Here is a 20,128-nt window from a genome sequence, read left to right on the forward strand (position 1 = left end):
CAATCCGGTGCTAATACAAATCAAGGGGGATAAAACTGATCCGGCGCCGAATCCATTTTATCGTTTTTTTTCTGGATTGTGCCTGATGAAAAAAAACTGATGTGTCAACGTAGCCTAAGACATAGATGTGCAACAACTGACCAACCATAATAGTACAAGATCAATACATAACACCCCAAGGAAAGTCAGAAAGGGCAAATTGTACTTTAAAATGCATGTGGCTTCAGAATCTGAAACCTGGCTTATGAAGCAATAGTGATTGCCCAAAAAGAGCAAATCAATGTCCCCGAGTCAGTGTGTGCATGAGGCCCTGGTATATGAAAACAGCCCAGTGCAGACCCAGGTGATCCCTTACCCGACACGTGTTGTCACTCAAGGTGACTTTGTCAAGGACAAAAAGTAATGGATCAATAATAAAAATGTATAATAACTTTCTCCAATCACCCTCCACGACAGCACAACAGGAGGATGACACCCGCCCTAATAGGGACAGGAAACACAAAGAGGTTAAAAGACCCCTCCCCGCCCTCCTCTCCAGTGTTTTTTCCTGTCCCTATCAGGGCATGAAGAGGTTATCCTGTGATGTTCAGTGGCCGGTGATCGGTGTTACCGGAGTCTGGAAACCGGGCAGCTGAGGTCGTGGCTCCGCCTCCTCCGCCTATGTAGCTGCTCCCGTCTCGCCATGATTTGGGATGCCCCCCACTCTTCCTGCGCCTTCAGGTAAAGCAGAGTGGTGTATGAACTGGGTGCCTCTCTAAGTTCCTCGGTTCTCCCTCCTGCCTCTCAGCCAGCATCTTCAGGCGTTAGCGTGCACCGGAGGTGATTGCGGTCGTCACTTCCGGTTTCGGTTCCGTGCCTGTGCGCCTGCGCGGTGATGCGCTCCAGGCCAGAACGCACAGGGATTCTGTAGTCTCGCTCTGGTATGGCGGGGTTTGCCCCGGGTACATTCCACATTGGAGCGCATGCTTCACGTGGCTAATCTGGGTGCGCCTCGGGCCTACCCATGATGACCCCCCCGCTCCCCCGAGGGAGGAGGAGCCAGCATTCAGTGATGCGACGCTGAGGGCCCGGCACTCCTATAAAAGTACCTGGCCAGAAGACATCTCCAGTAGGACTACAATGCCCTGCATTATGGAGAGTGAACAGTCTTCCCACTCTGCATCTGCAGAGCCCAGCGTCATTCCCAGCACAGGGAGTCCTATAACGGGTGGGGGAGGGTCAGTATGTCTGCTTTCACATTCCCAGTCCTGTATGTCTGAGCAGTATGTGGTTTCTCCTCCATTGGGGCAGGTATCTAAGTACTTTCCCCCCCCCCCCCTTAGTGGGACAAATCTCCTTCTTCGGTGTGGGCAAAGTCCACAAGCCGAAAATGTCCTATATGTGCAACAAAGCTTCCCCCTTCACATGCAAGAAAACTTTGTCAGTCATGCACGGATAAGGTTCTCAAAGAGGAACGACCATCCTTCCTGGAGGAAATTAAAGGGCTCGTACGTCAGGAGGCCCAGGCTTCCATTGCATCCCTCCCTCAATCCCTACCCGCCCTAGCTCCCGCCTCAGCTCCAAAAAAACGAAAATGACCACTCACTGAAGAACCAGACTTAGATTCTTTACGACATCCTGCTTCTCTATCAGGACAGTTGGACGAGGAAGAGTCGGTTTCAGCACTAGGGCCCCACTCTGCAAGGAAGAAATATTATTTCTCTTCTGAAGATATGGATGGATTACTGGGGGCAGTGAGGAACACTATGGGGGTAGAGGAAGAAAAGACTGTGAAGTCTATCCAGGACGAAATGTTTGGGGGTCTCAGGGCTAAAAAATCAAAGGTTTTTCCCATTCATGAGACCATTCAGAACCTGATCCTTCAGGAGTGGGAATTACCAGAGAAACGCCTTTCGGTCCCTTCAGAGCTTAAGGGAAGATTCCCATTTGCTAAGAAAATCTCCAAACAATGGACTGACTCCCAAAGTGGATGTTCAAATTACGAAGGTGGCAAAGAAGACCACGCTACTGTTTGATGATTCATCCCAGCTTAGGGACCCTATGGACCATAAAATGGAGAGCCTCCTCAAAAAAACCTGGGAGACATCCTCCTTACTGCTCAATACTAACATAGTCTCCACCTGCGTCGCCAGGTCCATGGCTCTCTGGCTAGACAAACTTACTGAGCATCTAGAGGGGGGCACTCCAAGTGAGGACATACTTGCTTCCATCCCTCTTCTCCAGAAAGCCACTGGTTTCCTGGCAGACTTCTACGCAGAGTCCGTGAGAGTAGTGGCTAAAAATTCCGTTGTATCCAATTCTGTCAGGCGTGCGTTATGGCTCAAATTATGGAGTGGAGATATCGCCTCAAAGACCAAACTCTGCTCCATCCCCTTCCACGGAGAACGTTTGTTTGGCCCAGTGCTGGACGAATTGGTTGAGAAGGCAGCGGACAAAAAAAACATCCTTACCTGAGCAAAAGGACCAAAGAAAGAAACCCTTTCGTCCCTTTCAAAACCCAACCCCCCCAATACAAGGGGAAGGGGAAAACAGGATGCTGGAGTTACCCCAAGGGAGGCAGAGGTAGGAATATTTTTCTCTCCCGTGACCAGCCCCATGATAAAAAGTGACGCCAGAGCAGTTGGGGGGCGGATCTCACGGTTCCTCTCACAATGGCTGACACTTTCATCCAACTCCTGGGTTCTCAACATCATATTTGAAGGGTTAATAATAGAATTCTCCTTCTGCCTTCTTCAACGGCTGAGGGTCACATCCCTCCCGTCCTCGGAGCTATGGGGTCAACTTCTGTCCAATCTTCAGGCATTAGGTGTAATATCCCCTGTCCCAACAGACGAACAGGGCCAGGGTCATTACTCATACCTATTTATGGTGAAAAAACCCAATGGTTCATCCAAGATAATTCTGAATCTGAAACCACTGAACACCTATGTGGTATACAGGAGGTTCAAGATGGAATCAATAAAGTCCAAGATTCCCTTGATTGGACAAAACTGTGTGATGGCCACAATAGATCTTCAGGATGCATACTATCACGTGCCCATCCATCCGTCACACAGAAAGTTCCTACGGTTTGCAGTCCAACACGTTAACAAGATCCTGCACTACTAGTACGATGTCCTACCCTTCGGCATCTCCTCTGCTCCCAGAAGCTTCACCAAAATCATGGTAGAACCAATTGCTCACCTGAGGAAATTAAACATCAGCATTGTAAAATATTTGGACGACCTCTTGATCATTGCACCATCCACACCAATATTAGAGAGCCATGTCAGAACAACTCTACAAGTCCTGGACTCCTTTGGATGGATTATAAACTTCCAGAAGTCGAACCTACTCCCTTCCACAACAAAAAAAATTCTTAGGAGTTCTCTTAGACTCTGAGAGACAAACATCCTTCTTACCAGAGGACAGACAGCTGGAAGTAAGGATCAAAGTCAAAACCTTACGGGACCAGAGAACAACTTCCCTCAGATCAGCAATGTCTGTACTCGGCCTGGTGACGTCTTGCATTCAGTCGGTAGCGAGGGCACAATCCCACAAGGACGTTGCAAACTCACATCCTCTCTTCCTGGAACGGGTCTCCGACAAGTACATTAAACAAAGGAATTTCGATACCCAGCCATGTGAAGGCTTCTTTGCATGGTGGTTAATCCGGAATCACCTGAAGAAGGGGGTGCTCTGGAACCAAACTCCTCTGGTCACGGTCACAACAGATGCCAGCAAGAGGGGTTGGAGAGCAGTAGTTAGCCAAATGTCCTTCGAAGGAACCTGGACACGGCAGAACAGCATCAGGTTTTCCAATTTCAGGGAGCTGAGTGCAGTGGAGGAGGCTCTAAAGGCGTTTGTCTCTCTCATCCACACAAGCATGTAAAAGTCTATTCGAACAATATGACGACTGTAGCCTTCCTGCGCCATCAAGAAGGTACAAGATATGCGTTCCTGAAGATGTCATCCAGAATATTCTCCTGGGCAGAACAACATCTCCTCTCCTTTTCAGCATTCCATCTGAAAGGTTCAGACAGTATCCAGGCGGACTTCCTGAGTCGGATGGCCATACGGCCAGGCGAGTGGAGCTTGCACGAGGAAATCTTTCAGGGCTTAGTCACTCGAAGGGGTCTCCCAGATGTGGATCTATTTGCAAGTTGAGACAACGCAAAGGTGCATCCATATTTTTCCCTGAATTCCACAGACCAATGCCTGGCAGTGGACGCCTTTGCTCAACCTTGGGACTTCAACCTCGTCTACGCATTCCCGCCGCTTCCGTTACTAGCCAGAACTCTGCAGAAGATCAGAGTGGAAAAAGTCGCCACTATTCTGATAGCTCCACTATGGCCCAAGAGGAGCTGGTACAGTGCTCTGACAAGCCTACTCCAAGAAGGCCCCCCTGCTGTTACCTCAAATCAGTAACCTTCTACATCAGGGACCAATTCATCATCCCAGCCTACAGAGGCTGAGTCTAGCTGCCTGGCTGCTGAAACCATGATTCTGAAAAATAGAGGACTCTCAAATGCTGTCATTACTACGCTTCAGAAAAGCAGGAAGCCGGTCACCAACGCCATATACAACAAGATCTGGAGGGTCTTCTCTACTTGCTGTGGGTCCCAACCTCCGGATCCCTTCCACCCCAATGTGGCCCAGATTCTTGATTTCCTTTAGCGTGGTCTAGAGAAGGGCCTGAAACCTAACACCCCTAAGGTACAGATCTCCGCACTCGCGTCATTCTTTTATTTCGTCCTCAAACCTCAAAGTGCTTACTTTGCCTCCATTCGAACCTCTCGCTTCTGCAAGTCTGGAGAACCTGGCACGGAAGATCAGCCTTTTTAGTGGCCATTACCACTGCAAGAAGAGTAGGTGAAATCCAAGCTCTCTCTATTAGGCGTCTTTCTTTCACGTGTCCCTGAAAAACACGCACGTTTTTCACGGACGTGTCAGAGGTGCGGATTGCCCTCGGTGTGCTGTGTGTATGGCTCACGTGTGTTCTCTGTGTGTTATCCGTGATAACACACAGAAAACGGGAACTTTCTACTCACCTATCTCTGGCGTCGCTGTCTGTGGTGCTGAACTTCGGTCTCCAGCTCTGCCGACTCCCTGCTGCTGCTTCTTCCGGCCGCAGTGAAGTGAATATTCAATTAGCATAATGAGTGGCGGTCGGCAGCAAGTGACAGCAGCGGCAGAGACTGCAGGGCTGGAGAAGGTGAGTAATGTTTTTGTTTTTTTCTCGCAGACACATGTCTTTTCTCCGGTGCGTGTCACACGGAACACATCCGTGTTGACCGTGTGTGTTACGTGTGACACGTTTGCATTCCGTGTGACACCCGTGATGCCAGAGAAAAATGGACATGTCGGCGTGTGGAGCACACGGACACACGTAAGTACGGAACGGACACACGTTCCGTGCTAAAATACTTACCTGTGTCCAAAACATTAGGAATACATAGGTCCATGTGTGCCCGTGTCTCCGGTACGTGAGAAAACTGACCATACACGTACCGGAGGCATGGACGTGTGAAAGAGGCCTTAGGGAACCATACATGAAGATTCTGGATGACAGAATGGTTCTTCGCCTTGACCCTACATTTCTGCCTAAGGTAGTATCAGACTTCCATGTATCCCAGGACATAATTCTGCCTTCATTCTGCCAGTATCCATCTAATACTAAAGAAGCTGAGTTCCATTCCCTGGATGTATGCAGAACTGTACAACAATACCTCCACCATACCAAGTCCTTTCGGAAGGATCACAATCTTTTTGTACAAATATCCGGGCAGAATAAGGGGAAAAAGACTTCAAAAAGTACCATCGCCACCTGGATCAAGAAGGCTATCTGCGCCACCTATGACAATCAAAACCTGTTACCACCTGAGAATCTGAAAGCCCACCCAACCCGATCTTTATCGGTCTCCTGGGCTGAAAGGGCAGACGCATCCATCGAGCAGAGCTGCCACTTGGTCATCTGTTCATACATTCGTTAAACATTATAGACTGGATATGACCGCAAACAAAGACTTAGCTTTTGGTCGGAAAGTACTACAAGCTATTGTTACTCCTTGAGGATTTTGTTGGTATTCCTCCTGTTGTGCTGTCGTGGAGGAAGATTGGAGAAAATAGAATTATTCTTACCGTTAATTCGGTTTCTAAGAACCCTCCACGACAGCATGGATTTCCCTCCCTACTTCACGTGATTATGCTTGTTGTTCTGAAAATTTGTAAATAAACAACACTTGAGCAATCATACCGGTGGGGTACTTGAAAAAGACACTGGAGAGGAGGGCGGGGAGGGGCCTTTTAACCTCTTTGTGTTTCCTCTCCCTATTAGGGCGGGGAGTCATCCTTCTGTTGTGCTGTCGTGGAGGGTTCTTAGAACCGAATTAACAGAATAATTCTATTTTTTTCTAAATTCTTGGTCTGGTGATCCCTCATTTATGAAACTTCTTTCTTCTTTTGGTTCAATTATGCATTTTCAGTGTCAGGGGTGATCTCAGGGGTGAGGTGGGTGCCCTCCTACATTCATACTGCATATGTGGGCCAAGCTGCAAACAGGCAAAGGTTCTGTGTCATCAACCACCTTGTCTTCCATCTCATCCTCCTTCCCACTTGAGATTGTAGGCTGACCTGATGGCAACTGTGTCTCATCATCATCAGCCTCCACCTCTGGAGAAAGTAAATCATGTTCCTCAAACTGGCTTTCTTCTGGCCGTACATCCTCAAATTCTTGCGCATCAACACATGCCACCTCTTCATGTCCCTCTTCAATGCTGCATGGTTAGAGGCCAGAGCCAACCAAAGGATTCGAACAAAACAGATCCTCAGAGTAGCCAAGATTGGGGTCATACAGTACAGACCAAAAGTTTGGACACACCTTCTCATCTCTAGAACAACTATTAAGAGGAGACTTTGTGCAGCAGGCCTTCATGGTAAAATAGCTGCCAGGAAACCACTGCTAAGGACAGGCAACAAGCAGAAGAGACTTGTTTGGGCTAAAGAACACAAGGAATGGACATTAGACCAGTGGAAATCTGTGCTTTGGTCTCATGAGTCCAAATTTGAGATCTTTCGATGCAACCACTGTGTCTTTGTAGAAAAGGTGAACGGATGGACTCTACATGCCTGGTTCCCACGTGAAGCATGGAGGAGGAGGTGTGACGGTGTGGGGGTGCTTTGTTGGTGACACTGTTGGGGATTTATTCAAAATTGAAGGCATTCTAAACCAGCATGGCTACCACAGCATCTTGCAGTGGCATGCTATTCCATCCGGTTTGTGTTTAGTTAGACCATCATTTATTTTTCAACAGGACAATGACCCCAAACACACCTCCAAGCTGTGTAAGGGCTATTTGACTAAGAAGGAGAGTGATGGGATGCTACGTCAGATGACCTTGTCTGTACAGTCACCAGACCTGAACCCAATCGAGATGGTTTGGGGTGAGCTGGACCGCAGAGTGAAGGCAAAAGGGCCAACAAGTGCTAAGCATCTCTGGAAGCTCCTTCAAGACTGTTGGAAAACCATTTCCGGTTACTACCTCTTGAAGCTCATCAAGAGAATGCCAAGAATGTGCAAAGCAGTAATGAAAGCAAAAGGTGGCTACTTTGAAGAACCTAGAATATAAGACATATTTTCAGTTGTTTCACACTAAGTATTTCATTCCACATGTTTTCATTCATAGTTTTGATGTTTTCAATGTGAATCTACAATTTTTAGAGTCATGAAAATAAAGAAAACTCTTTGAATGAGAGAGTGTGTCCTAACCATTGGTCTGTACTGTATGTCTCCTGTGACTGATGAAGAGGGAGGAAGGAGGATCAGGTTGAGGACTGGATGGGCCAGCTTTCTGTGTATCCACAGTAGACTGTGTGGTCGTGGAAGATTGTTTGCTGCTTGACAAATGCGAAGAGGCCTTGTCAGCCATCCAAGACAGAATCTGCTCTCGCTCTTCTGGCTTCCACACACGTTTACGTTCCAGACCGGGAAATTTGGCAAGGAACATAGTAGATGCATCAAGCTTCTTCTGACCAGACACAGACTCAGTGCCTTGTCGCCCACCACTCACAACACCACGCACACGTCCCTGTCCTTTAACAACTGCCTTCTTTGTCAGTTTGGGTTTTGCAGATTTTGATAGCCCAAGCCAAGCAAACTTTGACCCGAAAAATATTGTGGAGAAAGTACAAGTGAGTACTTTGTACCAGGCAGCACTGATTTACTAGAGTCCTGCTTCGTATTTGCAAAGGCCACTAACAACGTATGAATGTGGCTGATGTGGACGGACAGCACAAGTCAGGCTGGGAAACCCTAAATATTGTGGAAACAGGAACGATGCATCCAGTGTATCAGGCAGCACAAAATGGTAAAGTCCTGCTTTGTATTTGCAAAAGCAACTAGCAATGCATTAATGTGGGTGATCTGGATGCCACAAGTCAGGCTGTGAATCCCTAAAGATTGTGATAACAGGTCCCAATTCCCTACCTAATCCACAATCTTTCCCTCCCTGCTGTGATTTTGTTCAGTGCTATCAGCTCTTAAAAGAGCTATTGTATTCTGGTTTCTGGACAGGACCATGGAGGTAGTGACACACATTGCTTTAGGCCCTGTGCGCACTAGAAAAAGGATTTTTCTCAAGAAATTTCTTGATAGTCTGAAAGATTAGCGCACTTGTGTTCAAAAAACGCATGCGTTTTTTATGCGTTTTTGATGCGTTTTTCCGCAGGTTGGTCCCTGCGTTTTTTTTTACCATTATCTATGGCAAAAAAACACTGGTACCTGCAGAAAAGAAGTGACTGCACATTCTTTTTCTCAAGAAATTTTGCTCAAAGAATGTTCTTGAGAAAAAAAACGCAGTGTGCGCACAGGTATTTTTTTTTCCATAGGTTTTGCTGGGGCATGTCTGCAGAAAGGTTACAACCATGTTCTCAAGAAATTTCTGCAGCAAAAACGCGGGTAAAAACACAGTGTGTGTGTGGCGCCCCTGACCTGGTCAGGCACCACTGAGTACTGCACCCATGCTGGGGACAGTACGATACAGGTAATCCAGAAGGCTGACTGGGGTGTGGTACACAGGCGCATAGTGACCAGGCCTCCCACATCACCAGAGGGGACCCTTGAGTAGCCAGAAGGAGTTAACTTTCAATTCCCAGCTGGGGGTGTGTTCAGGGGCTGGTTGCTAGGTGGCGTAGGCAAGAACAGGAGAGGAGGAGCAGTGAGTCAGTTAGAGGAGAACTCCAGAGGGCTCAGTGAGGAGCAGACCTGTGGGGTTGATGCTGTCTAACAGCGCCCGCGCAGTGGCTACTGACGGGGGAGAACGGTCAACTAGGAGTGCTGCCTGAAAGCCAGCTTCAGCTAGAGAGAAAGCACGGAGTGGGAAGTAAGGAGACTGCTAGAGAGCACTAGGCCCAACCGGGCGGCAGATCCCGAAGCGAAGATAGATCCAGCTTTCTTCTGCTAAACCTGCCGGTGTGGGGCTCTCAAAGCCCACACCACAACACCACAAAAGCCGCAGCCACGTAACCGCAGTGAGGGCCCATAGGTCACAGGAGGCAAGAAGCTGGAGTGGCCTGGTCCGGGGAACAAGCAAACGGCAAACAAAAGGGGGAGAGAGGCTGCAGCATCTTCCCTGGGCGACCCCCATAGGGACTAAAAGTCGGGGTCACCCCAAACCACCAAGGGCTAAGGAAGGCGAGTCAGTAGTCACCCTCATAAAGTCAGCCTGAAGGATACCTGGTTCCCATCTGGTTCATCTCAGCTACGCCCGGGCTACTCACCCTGCCATCAAATGTGAGTAAAGCCCTTGAAAGACAATTCTGCCTGTGTGGAGTTATTCTGCGCCTTGTGGTACTACAAACCTACACCGGGCCCTGGGGCTTGCCTCACTCTCAGGAGGCTATTCCAACTAACTGCACACACCATCAGCCCCAGGCGTCCCCTAACCTGCAGTGGCGGTCCCCACTGACCGCAAAACTGAGAGTGGCGTCACGATCAAAACCGAAGATTTCCTACCTGTGACCAGCACCAGCTACGTGGAGTCCCTGAAGGTATGCACCGACACAGCACCGGCGGGGCTTCACATCTGGCGTCACGAACAGGATAAGGACTAGACCTGTTCAGACAGGTGACCATGTGCCTGGGCGGTCCGCTTGAAAAATTGGAAGCGCCGCCATATTGCCACCATGAAAAGCGCGCTGAAAAACAACAGCAGCCCGCGCTGGAAGAAGTTCCCGCCCACGAAGAGGTGTGGCTACCCAGAGATCCCCTGCAGAGTTCTGAGCTTGCCAGCAAGGAGAGTGGAAGCGTCCAGAGACGGCGGAGCAGAAGAGAAGCCAGCAGCTTGCTAATGAAGATGGCGTCTGAGAGCAGAGACTCAGAGCCAGGCTCCGCTGCCTGGTGGTGTCGGGAGCTCGCCGAGTTCTGCGATCAACTGGAAGCCAGGGTCGGAAGGCTGATCAGAGAGGGACGCGAGGAGTTCCTATGGATGACCGCGGCGGTTCGGGCCTACGAAGAGAGAGCCGCGCACCGAGTGCCAGATCGGACGGTGACAACTCAGACCCCGATGCTGCCAACGATGGGTGAGTCGAGTGATGCCCCGGCTAGCGCAAGTGCCCCGACCCCTACGGCCACGTCCGCGGTCCCTGAAGAGGCGCCCGGCGCGGCGACGCTGAACCAGGCCGCAGCCATGCCAGGTGCGGCCCGCCAAGCCCAGGCCGCCGCAGCGATGCCCTGCTCGGCCCGCCAAGACCAGGCCGCCGCCATGCCAGGCGCGGCCCGCCAAGACCAGGCCGCCGCCATGCCAGGCGCGGCCCGCCAAGACAAGGCTGACGTACCATTTACCCCGGCCCGCAAGGCCAGAGCAGACAAGGCTCCCCAGGTTCAGGAAGTCCCTGCTAGGCAATCCCTGGTAGGTGAGGACTCCGCATACTGGCAGCTAAAAGCCGACCTGGAAGCTAAGTTCCCACGGGAGATGGTGGAGCGGTACATGCTCCCTCCGCACACCCCAAAGAGTATCCCGACAGCTCCTGCAGCAACCACGGCAAAGAGTTCCCCACCTGGGCCGGCAGAAAGAAGTCCATCCCCAGCACTGCTACCCAAGGAGTGCCAGGAAGAACTAAGGGGGGGAGGAGGCCAGGAAGCTGAGAGGCTGACTCCAGAGCCATACCCAGAGCCAGAGATGCTGCCCTATTCTCGCTGGGATGAGGAAGACCTGACACCATCTGCAGAAGAAGAACTGCCCAAAAGCCTTACCTGGGAATTTGTGAGCTGCACCCTACAGAATCCAGCCCGTAAGACACACCGCAACAGAACGCAACTATCCCCTGCACCGTCATCCCCAGAGCAGAGAGAAGTCACCGTCAGAGACCTGCAAGAAAAACGAGCCCTGAGAAGGTCCAAAGCCCAGGCCAGAGGACCCCTTTTCAGAGGAGTAGTGGAGGATTTTAATCTGAGAAGTGGATACGGATTCATTGTAGCACCTGGTATCAAAGAAGGGATATTTGTCAATCGGAGAGACGTCAGAGCTCATCTGCCTAGAGGACACCCTGGCAGAAATCTAAAGATGGGAGATTCAGTCCAGTTTACTATGCACCAAGGTGAAAGAGGATTGTATGCCCTGGACGTAACACAAAGTCCTACAGAAAGAGAAGGAAGACAAAGCAGAGAAAAAGAACCTACAGATGAAACGACCACAGACGACGATAAAGAGCAGGAAAGCAGCAGGTGCCACCGCCATACAGGCTCAAGCCCTGGTAAAGAGGAGTAAAGTAAAGTAAAGAAAGAAGTACAGAAGTTAAAGTTTTGAAAAGTTTTGTTTTGCAACGTTCTCAAGTTTAAGCATGTGCCCACAAAAACTATTGTGAGAAAACCATAAACCTTAAGGCTATGAACTGGCTATAGCCACAAACTCTCGCAGTGTAAATAGTTACACCAAAGGGCACCACCGCCACCAGAGTCAGCCTGTTTAGGGGCTTGGCTCGTCTGCAACCAGGAGGAGCCCGTCCGTATATAGGGCCTTGGCTCACCTGCAACCAGAGAGCACGCCTGTTTATGGGGCCTTGGCTCACCACCACAAAGAGGGTACCTGGTCAGCACCAACTGTGGAGGCCGCCTCTGCATCCTGCCAGAAGAGGCTGAAGGCGCGGATCCACCAGGCCAGGTATACCCTGAAGACCACCAGCCCATGAAAGCCGCCTCTACATCCTGCCAGAAGTGGCTGAAGCCGCGGCCAACGTGAGAGGGTTTTGGGTGGGTTAACGGACTTGTGGGTGGAGGGTGGTGATGTATGGTACCTGGTGCTTTTAAATGTTTTACATGTTTTAATGTTTTATGCATTTTAAAATGTTGTCTTGCAGCCCGAGGACGTGCTGGTGATAACTAAGGGGGAATGTGGCGCCCCTGACCTGGTCAGGCACCACTGAGTACTGCACCCATGCTGGGGACAGTACGATACAGGTAATCCAGAAGGCTGACTGGGGTGTGGTACACAGGCGCATAGTGACCAGGCCTCCCACATCACCAGAGGGGACCCTTGAGTAGCCAGAAGGAGTTAACTTTCAATTCCCAGCTGGGGGTGTGTTCAGGGGCTGGTTGCTAGGTGGCGTAGGCAAGAACAGGAGAGGAGGAGCAGTGAGTCAGTTAGAGGAGAACTCCAGAGGGCTCAGTGAGGAGCAGACCTGTGGGGTTGATGCTGTCTAACAGCGCCCGCGCAGTGGCTACTGACGGGGGAGAACGGTCAACTAGGAGTGCTGCCTGAAAGCCAGCTTCAGCTAGAGAGAAAGCACGGAGTGGGAAGTAAGGAGACTGCTAGAGAGCACCAGGCCCAACCGGGCGGCAGATCCCGAAGCGAAGATAGATCCAGCTTTCTTCTGCTAAACCTGCCGGTGTGGGGCTCTCAAAGCCCACACCACAACACCACAAAAGCCGCAGCCACGTAACCGCAGTGAGGGCCCATAGGTCACAGGAGGCAAGAAGCTGGAGTGGCCTGGTCCGGGGAACAAGCAAACGGCAAACAAAAGGGGGAGAGAGGCTGCAGCATCTTCCCTGGGCGACCCCCATAGGGACTAAAAGTCGGGGTCACCCCAAACCACCAAGGGCTAAGGAAGGCGAGTCAGTAGTCACCCTCATAAAGTCAGCCTGAAGGATACCTGGTTCCCATGTGGTTCATCTCAGCTACGCCCGGGCTACTCACCCTGCCATCAAATGTGAGTAAAGCCCTTGAAAGACAATTCTGCCTGTGTGGAGTTATTCTGCGCCTTGTGGTACTACAAACCTACACCGGGCCCTGGGGCTTGCCTCACTCTCAGGAGGCTATTCCAACTAACTGCACACACCATCAGCCCCAGGCGTCCCCTAACCTGCAGTGGCGGTCCCCACTGACCGCAAAACTGAGAGTGGCGTCACGATCAAAACCGAAGATTTCCTACCTGTGACCAGCACCAGCTACGTGGAGTCCCTGAAGGTATGCACCGACACAGCACCGGCGGGGCTTCACATCTGCACAGGGCCTTAAACACTGTCTCTGCTCAAAAATTTGTCCCTCTGAATGCTACACTGACGTATGCTGCAAGCAGCCCTGAAAAGGGCTTTTTGTGTTAAGAAGCCTACACAATCCCTAGCAGCCAATTGCTCTATCCCTACGCTGATACAACACTGGCTTTGGCTACAATTTGCGCCAAATGGTGGCAGAAGGTCTTCTATAGACCCTCTAACACTGAGCAGCCAGCCAATCACAGTAACGCCACAACCAAGAAGGCTACAGCATTACTGTGATTGGTTAAGAAGCCCAGAATATTTATTGGCTGCAAATCAGGCGTCAAAACTGCTGGGCGGAACATCCGAATATAGCGATGCGAATACACCATTACATACAATGTAACAAAAAACCTGAATACCACGAGAATAGTAACGAATACACTCGCTCATCACTACCTGTGTGTGATCTGCCTCCACTGGGATGTAACCTATGTGCTATCCCTGGATATCTTTGTTTAATCTTTCCCAATCTGTGATTTTTTTATATATATATATATATATATATATATATATATATATATATATATATATATATATATATAAAATGTGTGTATGTATGTATATATAGGCAGTTATGTCCTGGAGCGTTCTGCTCCGTGATGATAAACCTTCTGGCAGTGGACACAGCTTTTCCGCTCCTTTGTAGTTCACTGCTGCTCGTCATTGTCTTCCTCGGTGACGTCACAGACATCACTGCCACGCCCCACATGATTGGCTGCAGGATCTTGTCTGGTTGTGACCTACATGATCTCTGCTCACCCCCTCCACATGATGGCGCTGTCTCCAATGCTCTCTGCACGGATGCAGTGTAAACCATGTAGGTTTGAACGTCCCCTGACTCGTTTTTCTATATTGCTGGTGATAATCAGAGGCTCTTGCTTTCTACGTCTCCTTTTCAGGGTAAAGAATATTAGGTCCACATCTGCTGTATATGAGCATTGTACAGAGCGGCTCGTCCATGATGGAGAAAGACAGGACATCGACGGCAGAGCGAATACTGAATCTCACACTAGAAATCCTTTTCCAGCTTACAGGAGAGGTGAGCGGACCAGAAGATGTCGTGTTCTCTTATTTGTCGTCATCGCCTTTTTCTGCCTTTTGGACATTTATATCATAATTCCTAATTGTACAGAATTCTCAGCTTAGAAATGATCCTGTGATATCCGATCACCCCGTCCATTACCTCCCCCTGATGTGATGTCTGCAGCTGCTTCTCTTTGGTGTCATCTTAGATGGTAATGATGATGTTGCTGCCTTTCCAGGCTAGACCGGTCTGGAGCGCAGGCGACACTTTCCACTACGTTTTGTAAAGACCTCGTAGCATTAAAGGCAATCAGTGAGCAGTGCTATACTGGCGCTGGAGGCTGGATGTGAGCAGAGCTTCTGTTCTGAGATTGGAGGATTTAATTCAGAAATATGTGCAAGTAATGTTCCAGCAATGCACTGCTATTTGATTGACAGGTGCAATAAGAAGGGAATATGGGGGTCAGGTCTTTCTACCTATTCCCGCCCCTGTCTGCCAGCCTGGCCTTCCTCTCTCTGTCGCCGGGGGCGGAAATAGATAGAAAAACCCCACCCACATATTAGATATTCTGTAGGTGCTGCCAATCAAACAGCAGGGCATTGCTGGAGCTTTACATGCACATGTCATGTTAGAACTCTAAGGTCTCTTACACCCCCCCACCATCAGCTAGCACAGAGATGAAGTTCGCTTTGACAACCTTATGTGATCACCTAAGAGTGTGGTATTTACGACTAGGGGAATGGAAGCATGTGGAGGGAAAATGTACAGAGAAAGACATCGCTTCTGTTCTTTTGGGTGGAAAAGCTATGAACCCAGTTGTTAGTTCTCACATTAATACTAGAAAAATGAAAAGCCTATTGTTGGAATCTCGGTGAAGAGATGAACGCAGATCACCATCTTACCTTGCTGGGCGATCGCTGCTATCCCGACAAATGGGCATTGGCCAATAAAATCATCCTAGATGTGTTGTGTTTGGTATCTATACGAATGAAGAATCGAGATATAAGATATGATGCTAATATGTCTCACCTGTGTGGCCCATGGGCAGAGATATGCGAAAAACTAGAATTACCTAACTTTTCTGAACCCCTCGGCACAGGCCACAAGGTATCGTAAAATGAGGTCACAGATGGGATCATGAAAGTCAGAAGCCCATTTTTGGACTTCATCAGTACTGGAAGACATACTTAAGCAGTGGTGCTGCCCGTTTTTTATGCCTGGAGACCCTCCCTCCATAAATTTAGACGTCACATCTATGGCACGAGTTTAGTAAGTTTCATGTCTATCCCTTTTATTTAATTGTCTACACTGTATTTGTATTGTTCCCTTTTGTAACATCTTGTATATTTTATTAACACTGCCTGTTTTCGGATTAAATATAAAAAAAATGTAATAGCTTTGTTCCTCCTGCTCTATTTACGAATCCGAACCCGAAGAGCCATTTGCTATCTGTAACGGGTGTCCGGACTACCTGTAAAAAGGTTCGATGGTGGCAACGAAATTATTTTTGCTTAGAATTATTGGGGTCCTACCAGTAAGGGTACCGAGGTATTATATTCCATCAGCGGGAATCGGTGATATATACATTGCCCATGCTGGCAGACCTTCAATATTTGGCATTAGTAGCTCCGCAGCCTCATTTACTTATTTCCGGCAGTACCAAAAGTGACCTGTTGACAGGAGGGGTGCTAGAAAGCAGTCTGTGACAAATTTCTGAACAGCGGGTGGATCTTGCGAGACTTCCCACCTGGATGTTCATAACAAATTCGTGTCAGCGATGGGATATAGAGCATTAGTGATCTGGTTTGAGCAATCACCCCTTTCACTAAAAACTACAGGATTCCTGCAAGGATTCTATGCAAAGGGTTTGTTTTTTTTAACTTCGTTTTATTAACAATTTCAAACATGGTACAACTGACATTTTCCATATAAAGATAGCTCAGTATATAGATAGTAATATTTGAATATAACAATGAACAGTCATATAAAGTCCATAATATCTTTAGCACTTAACCTAGAACAATGTTATTATCCATACTTCTTATCATTTGCATATATATCTAATTTTATATTGAGCATAAGAACAGCTCTGACTATCAGCATGAACATATTTTGAAAACAAGATAGAAAGAGGAATAGAAAAAAGAAGAAAGAAAGAACAACAGCCACATTGCATTATTATACCTCAATATACCATTGGACAGTGTTTCATATCCCAACATCTAACGGGAACCACCATTATCCGCATAATCTCCCTCAAACCTCCACAAGTGTGTCTGGAGAAGATTTCCACAAACCCCAGATTTTGTTAAATTTTCCCGGGCACCCCCTATTATAATATACCACCCGCTCATAGACTATGGTGGACAATGTAGCATTGAATCAACTTATTAACCGAAGGGAAAATCTATGCAAAGGTTTTGAGGATCGAACTCAGTGTTTACTATACCTGGAACAATACAGTACTTGTAGCAGTTACTCCACTCCCTTGTCTCTTGTTTTTCTATCCTATCTTTTATTTGGCAATGATGGATGCAGTGACCGAAGCCTGGTACAGCCAGCAGAAGAAGGAAGTTCTTGCTGCACTCTGCAGAAAGCGGCTGATTGATGCCAGTGGCAAAAATAGGCAGGACATCATTAAAGAACTGTTGCAATGGGACGCAGAGCAAGTCCATTCTCCAAGCTCTAATAAAGGAGAGGCAATCCAAAGCCAGGAGGGTGCTGCTGCAGAGGTCCCACAGTCAACTCCAAGCCGGAGCAGCGCCTGTGGCAGCATGGACTCTTACATTCACCCCACAGCTATCCATGGACCAAAGGTCCCAGCTGCAGGAGGTATTCCTGCCCTACCTGACAACCTTCACGAATGTCCCAGGGAAGACTTGCTAGCCACCCACCAGGTGGTGATCTGGAGGTCCAAAAGTGCATGGGCCTCGCCGGTAGTTCTGGTTCCAAAAAAGGACTGGACAACCTGATTTTATATGGACTACAGGAGGCTAAATGCCATCACAGCACCCGATGCATACCCAATGCCACGCCTCGATGAGCTGCTGGATTGCTTAGCCGGGGCTTGATACCTGACAATTATGGACCTGAGTCGAGGGTACTGGCAGATTCCTATGTCCAAGGAAGCACAATAAAGGTCCGCCTTCATCACCCCATTCGGGCTGTATCTTGTCATGCCCTTTGGCATGAGAAATGCTCCTGCCACTTTCCAGCAATCGGTCGACCAGCTGCTGGAGGGACTAGGAGGGTTTGCTGTTGCTTACTTGTATGACATTGCCATCTTTAGTCCCACTTAGGAGGAACACCTGGGGTACCTGGAGCAGGTGCTCAGGCGGATCCAAAGGGCTGGTCTGACTATAAAGCCAGGGAAGTGTCAGATTGGCATGACGGAGGTACAGTACTTCAGACACCGAGTGGGTGACGGGACTCTGAAACCAGAACCAGGGAAGGTTGATGCCATCACTTCCTGGTTTACCCCCAAGTCAAAGAAGCAGGTGATGTCCTACTTGGGTACGGCAGGGTACTACACTCCGTGACAGAAGTTCTGTCACTTATCCATGAAATGTAAATAAAAGCTTATAACCTGACTTTAAAGGAGTTGTCCGACATAAACGCCAAAAAAAAAATTAAGCTAATATGTGCTGTATTGTCATATAAAACATCCCTACATTATTTTTTTGTTTTCTAACTTTTGTTCCTCTTGATTTTTCACTTTATTCTCTGCAGCTCTTTGTTTACATTCAGCTCAACCAAACATGACATGTTTGACTGCCGAACTTCACAGTCAGAGCTGGCAACGCCCAGCCTCACTGTCCAGCCACGCCTTCTGCCCGCCCTCTGCACACTCATTCCCTGTCAGTATTCTGCCCCAGCACCTGACAGATAAATGAATACTATGTAATGAAAATTATATATAGCCCCTAATGTGAGTGTATAGGATATATACACATATACTCACACACACACCTAGAGTTATATAATATATTATATATAATCCCCCCTCATGCACTCTCTTCTCTCCCCCTGCGCTGTCTCCTCTGCCCCCCAAGCACTCCCCTGTCTCTCACCCATGAACTCTCGTCTCTGCCCCCCCCCCGCTCTGTGTCACCCATGAACTCTTGTCTCTGCCCCCCCTGCACTGTCAGCCATGCATTCTCTTCTCTGCCCCCCCGATTTGTCAGCCGTGCACATTGTTCTCTGCCCCCATCCCCCCAGGCTCTGTCAGCCGTGCACTTTGTTCTCTGCTCCCCCCACTCTGTTAGCCGTGCACTCTCTTCTCTGCCCCCACCCCCTCTCACCCATGCTGTCTCTTCTCTTCCGTGCTGTGATGATTGCAGCGTCATTACAGCCGAGCGATGCAGAGCTCAGTGCTGCTGTTCGCTGGTGTCAGGTGACATCCCTGCTCTCTGCTCCTGACTGTATTCAGAAGCAAAGCAAGAAGGCCTGCGGAGACACCATCACATGTTTCTCAACGCTGGCAGGAAACTAGCCAGGTCTTTCACCGGGAAGGAACAACCACAGGAAGGGCAGTCTCCAGTCAAGGAGACCACCTATGCCAAACATGGTATCCATCCACAGACAGCCGTTTCGGGGTATTTGCCCCTCATCAGTGTGGAGTAGGCTGGCAGGCTGCCAGTGTTGAGAAACATGTGATGGTGTCTCCACAGACCTTCTTGCTTTGAATATTTCCCAGGGGGCATTGCTCTAGAATCACTGCGTTGAGAAACACGTGATGGTGTCTCCGCAGTGGTGGATGTTGATCTCCCTAAGGTCAACCATCCTTGCTCATGTATTCAGAAGCAAGGAGCATGGGAGGCAGCATTCATCACAGAGACAGCGCACGGGGGAGGGGTGTCACAGTTGCCCGGGCACCATACAACATCATGAGATAAGGACACTGTCGGGCAAACGGCGCTCATGGTGTCCTAGACAGAGAGGGCAACCCTGTTTGTCCAGCACATACTGTACAGGGCACAGATAGAAGCGCACAGGGAGGGGGCGGGTACTCATCGCATTGTACCTGCCCAGCAGGGCAGCAACATGCAGTGGCTGATTTGCATGTTAACAATGTCCTGCCCCTGTTGACATGAAATGACCGGAAGTAGCAAAATCACAGTAGGAGCAGTCACATGACCACTCTTGCCTGGGGAGAGGGGCTGACCGCAGGGCTGGTAAGTGGTCACTATCTGCTTACCTGCCCCGATGTAGCCCAATAGTGAAATAATAAAAAAAAAAAGCAAAATAAGCCGGATAACCACTTAAAATTCATCCACTGATTTTATAAATTATTTATAAATAACCCTAATCCTAACCCTAACCCTCTTGATAAACAAGGCTTTGGTCGCAGGGTCGATTTTTAGCATGTTGTCAGAGGTCAAGTTGCAGTTCAAGTGAAGGTCTGGGGTGCTGGGTTTCTTTTTATACACACCCACTAATTAACCGATCATTTAGTGAGTACAGGTGAGGATATAAACTAGGATTGGATGCATTATATGACAAAGCGACAAAACATTTGTCTTGCCAAAATCTGACCTTTCTGTGTTCATTAAATGATCAATATTTCAGCTTTGCAGCAACTTTATTTTCAT

General features: G+C 48.8%; 1 protein-coding gene across 4 annotated transcripts in view; it reads left to right on the top strand.

Moving 5' to 3' along the window:
* LOC142295845 (uncharacterized) overlaps positions 1–20,128 on the top strand; it is a 108,540-nt gene that overhangs the window by 18,601 nt on the left and 69,811 nt on the right. For 2 of the 4 annotated variants that reach the window (XM_075338927.1, XM_075338925.1), the window contains exon 2: positions 14,413–14,552. The exons of 1 other annotated variant lie outside the window; for it this stretch is intronic. Coding sequence is in view for 2 of the 3 variants with exons in the window: in XM_075338925.1 (XP_075195040.1) it covers positions 14,445–14,552 (108 nt within the window). In the remaining variant the exon portion in view is untranslated. Of the gene's footprint in view, positions 1–14,279; positions 14,331–14,412; positions 14,553–20,128 lie in introns of those variants that run through there. One more of the 4 variants, XM_075338926.1, reaches the window with a different exon arrangement.

Source organism: Anomaloglossus baeobatrachus, chromosome 3, assembly GCF_048569485.1.
Source record: "Anomaloglossus baeobatrachus isolate aAnoBae1 chromosome 3, aAnoBae1.hap1, whole genome shotgun sequence".
Classification (NCBI taxonomy): Eukaryota; Metazoa; Chordata; class Amphibia; order Anura; family Aromobatidae; genus Anomaloglossus; species Anomaloglossus baeobatrachus.